This window comes from Nicotiana sylvestris, chromosome 2 (genome assembly GCF_000393655.2).
Source record: "Nicotiana sylvestris chromosome 2, ASM39365v2, whole genome shotgun sequence".
Taxonomy (NCBI): Eukaryota; Viridiplantae; Streptophyta; class Magnoliopsida; order Solanales; family Solanaceae; genus Nicotiana; species Nicotiana sylvestris.
The window spans coordinates 178,696,460-178,703,153 of record NC_091058.1 but is presented as its reverse complement, the minus strand read 5'-3'; the positions used below and the strand labels follow the sequence as shown (position 1 = coordinate 178,703,153).

General features: G+C 38.1%; 1 protein-coding gene across 1 annotated transcript; it reads left to right on the top strand.

Annotated features, from left to right (window-relative positions):
* The first annotated feature begins 705 nt into the window (after nucleotides 1–705).
* LOC104215474 (BTB/POZ domain-containing protein At1g30440) lies at nucleotides 706–5,366 on the top strand. The gene is made up of 4 exons (XM_009765287.2): nucleotides 706–1,378; nucleotides 2,246–2,315; nucleotides 2,994–4,217; nucleotides 4,543–5,366. The coding sequence occupies exons 1-4, from the start codon at nucleotides 1,320–1,322 to the stop codon at nucleotides 5,104–5,106; spliced, it is 1,917 nt and encodes a 638-aa protein (XP_009763589.1). The 5' UTR covers nucleotides 706–1,319; the 3' UTR covers nucleotides 5,107–5,366.
* Nucleotides 5,367–6,694: the final 1,328 nt, after the last annotated feature.

The following is a 6,694-nucleotide window of genomic DNA, read 5'->3' as shown; positions in this document are numbered from 1 at the left end:
ATGCTGCGTACGGTAGACCCTTGTGCACATAGCGGGAGCTTAGCGTCTCGGACTGTTTTTTTTTTGCCCTTGTTTCAATTTATTTACCGTACAACTATCAAGCAAGCATTCAAGTGCAATGCCACCAATCCATATTAGGCGTTACATGACAAATGTAGTAAATCTCTTGTGAAACTTTGAAAAATAAAAGATGAGACATAAATATTTCAAACTTACATACAATTTGAGCATCATATGGAATTTGACTCCAATTTCCCTCCAATATATTCTTTGTTCCTACTTTTGAAAGCTTTTCACTTCTGCCTTTATTAAGCAACAAAAATAACAAAATTAATAGTAGTAACAATTTGTTTAATGGGAATTTTTTTTAATATATTATCTCAATGCATTAAAATGCAGCACCTAACTGCACGTCCAAATACTCTTTTACATCTTTCGAAATTTATCATAATTAGACCCCATCCAGGCATCACGTGGCCTAGCTGGACAAACAGATAGATGTGACTTTCAATGATGGTTATCTAAATATTAGAAATATCTAAAATAAGTTTTTTTACATAAGATTCCCTCCTCCAAATTAATTAAGCTTTGAAAAAAGCAACGCAAAATGAGTGTATTTTTAGCGAACTACCCCACATGCCACATGTATAGAAAGAGAAAAAAATTAAGGTTTTGTGATTCAGAATCAGAGCTCTACCATTAATTACCCTTGCTGAGATTTTCGACAACTCTTGCACTTTCATGATGCCTTAAAAAACATTATTATACTACTAATACTCCTAATTTAAGGCTCTTTAATTCTACCTTTTTTTCTTCTTTTCTTTCCTACTTAAGGATTTTGGTCATTGGTGTGGTAGATGGAGTTAAAATTTGGAATCTTCTGGTGGGTATAGAAGAAAGTTGTTAATGTCAGAACAACTGTGTTAATAGTATTTTTATTTAGAATTGGTAGAGTTGACCTAAATTTATTGTTCCATTTGGAAAAAAAGAATTCTTTTTTCTCTTCACTAAGGATTTATCTCTGAACTGAGATTTTGGATTTTTCCCCCCCAACAACTTATAGAGAAGAAAGGAACAAGATTTTTGAGGGTATTGTTGACTGTTTTGGGGGATTTTCTGAAGTGGGTATTTGCTACTTTGGGCGGAGAGTTCAAAGATCTAATTTTTAAGGGCTGTTGGATTCGTATTTTGTTGTTTTAAAGCAGCTCAAGTGAGGGCAATTTGGTCTTACTTAGGGCGCTTTATGTGGATGAATTGAAGGGTTTTGGGTTCAAAAGTTGAAATCTTGAGAGCTTGAGTGTAATTTACACCGTGAGGAGATGGCATGTATGAAGTTGGGATCCAAAACAGATGCATTTCAAAGAAAAGGGCAGGCCTGGTATGTAGTTACACTACCCTCCCCAGAACCAGAACCCACTTGTGGGATTTCACTTTGGTTTTTGTTGTTGTTGTTGTTTGTTTGTTTGTTTGTTGTTGTTGTTTGTTGTTAATTAGCCTCTTGTTTACCTTTTGTTTTCTTTTTAATTAACCATTGGACATCTTCCAAAGAGTTTTCTTCATAGGCTCTGTGTGTGTTGTGCATAGACTCCAGTACAGAGAGGGGAAGGAGGGGGGGGGGGGTTTCTTTTTGCGATATGCCCCTGAAATTTTGTTTCTCTCACTAAAGATAAGTGATGCAGTCCAATTTATCTTGACTGGTTTGTTACTATGTAGCCTATGTTGAAATCTGATTACTTGTTAGCAGATTAAACCAAAATTGGCTAGCTGCTTGAAACCTGTAATTGGTTTATCACAAACTATTCATATTCGAGCAAGTGATCTCTGAAGAAAAATTCTGTTCTCCTCTTTGTTAAGTGTGTATGTGCAATACATATCAGTTTTACTGCGAAAACATGTAGATCTGTTGTTAACCTATTAAGGTTTTGCTGCTATTGTTTCCTGTAAGTAATGTAGATATAGTATTACTTGATCAAAAACACCAGACAGTAATTGCCATGATGAAGAAATCGATTCACTGGAAACAAGAGAAAACACCTTGTAACAAAATAGAGATGGCCTTTCCATTTACTCAAATCCTTTTGACCAGAAATACATGATATAAGGCAACATATTTAGGTCTAAGGAATAGAGTTTGTTCCACCAAAAGCAGAGTGTGTTGCATATTGTTCATGTAGATAAATTACTGTATAAAGTTCGTGTCTGTCTTTCAAAGTTCACACTTTACCTTTTGCTGTTATGCCTGTAGGTTCTGCACAACTGGTCTCCCCAGTGACATTGTTGTTGAAGTTGAGGAAATGACTTTCCATCTTCACAAGGTAAAGTTTTCTCTGCACAAATTAACTTATCTAGTAATGTATAGGTCAACTCAGCAGCAATACCAACTTTCTTTCTTCTGGATAAGAATTTTTTTCATGAAGTAATGTTATCCTCCTGTTTGCATCAGATTTTTTGTGTCTAAAGTTCAATTACCTCTTGGTGGATCTCAAAAGTGCTCCTTATTCATGCTCATTAACTACCTGCTGTACCATATTTTTAAAAAATAGCTGTTCTTTCTCTCTTTCTTTTTTTCTTTTTTTTCTTTGAGTACTTCCTTGTTTTTCGTTGCTTCAATATTTGATGAATTTAGGCCCACATACTCTGTCGCCTTGTAATTACCTCTTATGATATGACTCACATCTTGCTGTCTGCTTTAGTATCCTAGATGTAGCTTTTCCTGCTTGCTTCCAACCAGCAGTATTGTTCTAAATTCCAGGTTTAGGTTTGTACTTAGAAGAATTTTTTATAGAGCAAGATGATGAAAATATGTCAACTTATAGAATTTTGACCTCTTCTGCATTTAAAAGATACTTTAGAATCTTCACTGAGCATAATTTCAAATTATTGCATGGAGTTCCTTATAGCTTGTCAGATCTAAGTTAAAGCTTGATAGCCAGATAGAAAGTTGACTTTATAGTTTTATCTCATTTTTAATTTTAACCAACAAATGATTGCAGTTCCCGTTGCTTTCAAGAAGTGAGGTTATGGAAAAACTGATTGCAGAAGCATCTGAAGGAGAAGATGGCTGTGTTATTAAACTCACTGACATCCCTGGTGGCGCAAAAACATTTGAACTTGTAGCTAAATTTTGTTATGGGGTAAAATTAGAGCTTACGGCAGCAAATGTTGTTTACCTTCGATGTGCCGGTGAGCATCTTGAGATGACTGAAGATTATGGGGAGGGGAATCTGATATCACAGACTGAGGTCTTTCTTAATCAAGTTGTTCTTCGTAGCTGGAAAGACTCTTTGAAGGCACTCCAAACCTGTGATGATGTTCTCTCATATGCTGAAGAACTCAAAATTACAAAGAGATGCATTGATTCTTTGGCTGTGAAGGCGTGTACTGACCCGAACCTGTTTGGTTGGCCTGTCGTGGAGCACGTCGGTCCCTTGCAGAGTCCTGGAGGGAGTATCTTATGGAATGGAATAAGCACCGGAGCTAGACCAAAACATTCAAGTTCTGATTGGTGGTATGACGATGCATCATCTTTAAGTTTACCTCTTTACAAAAGGCTAATTTCTGCTATGGAATCTCAAGGCGTCAAACAGGAAATAATTGCCGGTTCCCTCACTTATTATGCTAAAAAGTATTTGCCTGGGCTAAACAGGCGGCAAAGCTCTACCGAGTCTAGTAACCGTCTTGCACCAGTCGGTTTAGGTTCCTCACTATCTGAAGAACATCAGAAGCTTTTACTTGAAGAGATAGATCATTTACTTCCCATGCAAAAAGGCCTAGTTCCAACTAAGTTCCTCTTTGGCCTACTGAAAACAGCCTTGATTCTTCGAGCCAGTCCCTCTTGCATATCGGACTTGGAGAAAAGGATAGGAATGCAGCTTGATCAGGCCACTCTTGAAGATCTCTTAATGCCTAATTTCTCTTACTCAATGGAGACACTTTACAATGTTGACTGTGTACAGCGGATTCTTGAGTACTTCTTAGCCATGGATCAAGGAACTGGTGGTGAATCACCTTGTTCCATTGATGATGAACAACTAATGGGTTCACCATCTCTGACACCAATCACTATGGTTGCGAAACTAATTGATGGATACCTTGCTGAGGTTGCCCCAGATGTTAACCTGAAGCTTCCCAAGTTTCAGGCTTTGGCTGCTGCTGTTCCTGAATATGCAAGGCCCTTGGATGATGGCCTTTATCGTGCAATTGACATTTATCTAAAGGTGAATTTAGGTTGCTACTTCCCTTATATATGATCATTGCAATGTTCATTCTGAAGTAAATGCTGTCATTATGCCATGCTTACTGAAATTTGCACTTGAACTTGACATCTTATTTAAACTTGACCTACCGCTACCAGCCTGAGGTAGTCCTTTTATGGGCATTTCTAATTGGGTGCACCAGTCTCCAGTGTTTGAAATCCCCACCATTTGTGTGGGGAACCATCAAAACTTTGAAAAGAATGATCACTGACATAAAACTAGATATTGGCTCAGTTTTGTCGGGTCAGAATTTCAGATAGTAAACCTTTTATTCGTCTTTTTGCAGTCACATCCATGGTTGGGAGAATCCGATAGAGAACAACTCTGCAGGCTCATGGATTGCCAGAAGCTCTCCTTGGAAGCTTGCACACATGCTGCACAGAATGAAAGACTCCCTTTAAGGATTATAGTACAAGTACTCTTCTTCGAGCAGCTGCAGTTGAGAACCTCCATTGCAGGATGCTTCCTAGTGTCTGACAACCTTGATGGAGGGTCAAGGCAGTTGAGAAGTGGCATGGTGGGAACAAATGAGGGTGGTGGCTGGGCTACCGCTGTGAGAGAAAACCAGGTTCTGAAAGTGGGGATGGATAGCATGAGGGTTCGTGTTTCTGAGCTCGAGAAGGAGTGCTCAAACATGAGGCAGGAGATCGAGAAGCTGGGACGATCAAAGGGATCGAGCACTTGGGGAAATGTCTCCAAGAAGTTCGGGTTCAAGTTAAAGTCTCAAATGTGCAGTGCTCAGGAGGGATCTGTTAGTAACCAGAACAAGATAAATGGTAAGGCTTTAAAGGATGGCAAGACTAAAGAAAACCATGGAAAGCACAAGAAAAACTTATCTATAGATGAATAATTCTCTCTGTTTCTATTCTTTTAATCATCTTGGTTTGATTCCATTTAGTTTAGGACTCCTCCAATTTCTGTGTCATATATGTTGAGTAGGTTCTTTGACAATCTCGTCTCTGAAGACTACATTAACATGCTCAAGTGTATTTTATGTATCTTGGTTAACATTTTCTCTCTTTTACGTTCAGCAATAAGTGCATACATCAAAATTGCCCAACTAGATCTGTTATTAGGCTGTCTTTGTGAATGAAGAACGTTTTCCTTTCATGTTTGTCATTATGAACCGTGCTCGTTATCTGAAGATGAATACCACTTGGCATGTTAGTAGCTTTAGATTTCTGTGAGTGAGTTCTATGTCGAGGGAGTGCATTAAACCAAAAAAACTAGAATGAAATCTTAAAATTTTCGATTTTTTGGTTCAGTCGGACTTTTGAAATAAAAAATTGAAAAGTTTTACTACTTCCAATATGCATTGTCTTCTATTTTTCTTTTTTCCTTTTTGATCAAGACTGACTTATTAATGAGCATCCAGAGGACCATCTCTACCTCTCATCTCTTCTATTCGAAGTTCAAGAACACCAAGATGGCTACAATAAGAAACAACCCTAGGGATACCTCCAAAAGCGGATTGGAAGTTGCCGTGGAGATTGTTATGCAAATCAAAAGAAGCAAAGCCGAAATACTAGGACAAGTGCTTGAAGTGCCTTCCACAACTAATGTTTTTGGTTCATCTTCTCGAAAAGAAGTGAGATCCTCTTCGTACATGCTAGAAGAAGGGAAAAACATCGTTGAGGTGGCCGAACGAACTTTGGTGCGATTTAGCCTTTCAAAAGAATATCATCGTCGGTCCCATAATCCTTCCATACAGAAAGATGATGATCTGTTGAGCAGTGAATTTGCTCTAATCTCTCCTCGTGTCACTCCACAATCTGCTCTCTATACAAGTGATGATCCATATCATTCTTCGTCATCTGCGGTGGTCATGCAAACAATGATGATTGAAGCTTCTACCATAGAAGAACAACTTACAAATTTGATAAAAACAATTGGAGGCCTGACAAAGTACATGAAAGATCAAGATGATAAACTTTCCAAGTTGATGAATAAGGTAGAGAGTATGACAAAGGAAGAATCAAGCCAAGCACCTATGAAGCTTCCAGAAATTCAAGAGAAAGGATAGTCCTCTACAAAGCTAACAACAATGACCAAAAAGCTCCAAGTCTCTTCTAATAGACAGATTCATGTTGAGCAATTGAAGGACTTCATCATAGGGCCATCAAGGATAAAATTGAGCCTTCGCCTAAATCTTTCCTTACATACGCAAAGTCGTACACCTAAAGGATTGATAACTTGAAGATGCCAAGTGGATATCAACCCCCTAAGCTTCAACAATTTGACGGTAAAGGGAATCCCAAGTAACATGTTGTACACTTCGTTGAGACATGCAATGATGCTAGAACTTGTGATGATCACCTTGTCAAGCAGTTTGTTCTCTCTCAAAGGAAATGCTTTTGATTGGTACACAGATCTTGAACCTAGTTCCATTGATAGTTGGGAGCAGAAATTCCTCAATCATTTCTGTATCATGAGGCGCA

Excerpts from the sequence above, each read along its gene's own strand:
- LOC104215474 (XM_009765287.2), top strand. The coding sequence starts at position 1,320 with ATGGCATGTATGAAGTTGGGATCCAAAACAGATGCATTTCAAAGAAAA. Across the intron at positions 1,379-2,245 it reads CAAAGAAAAGGGCAGGCCTG|GTTCTGCACAACTGGTCTCC; the intron begins GTATGTAGTTAC and ends TTATGCCTGTAG. Across the intron at positions 4,218-4,542 it reads CAATTGACATTTATCTAAAG|TCACATCCATGGTTGGGAGA; the intron begins GTGAATTTAGGT and ends GTCTTTTTGCAG.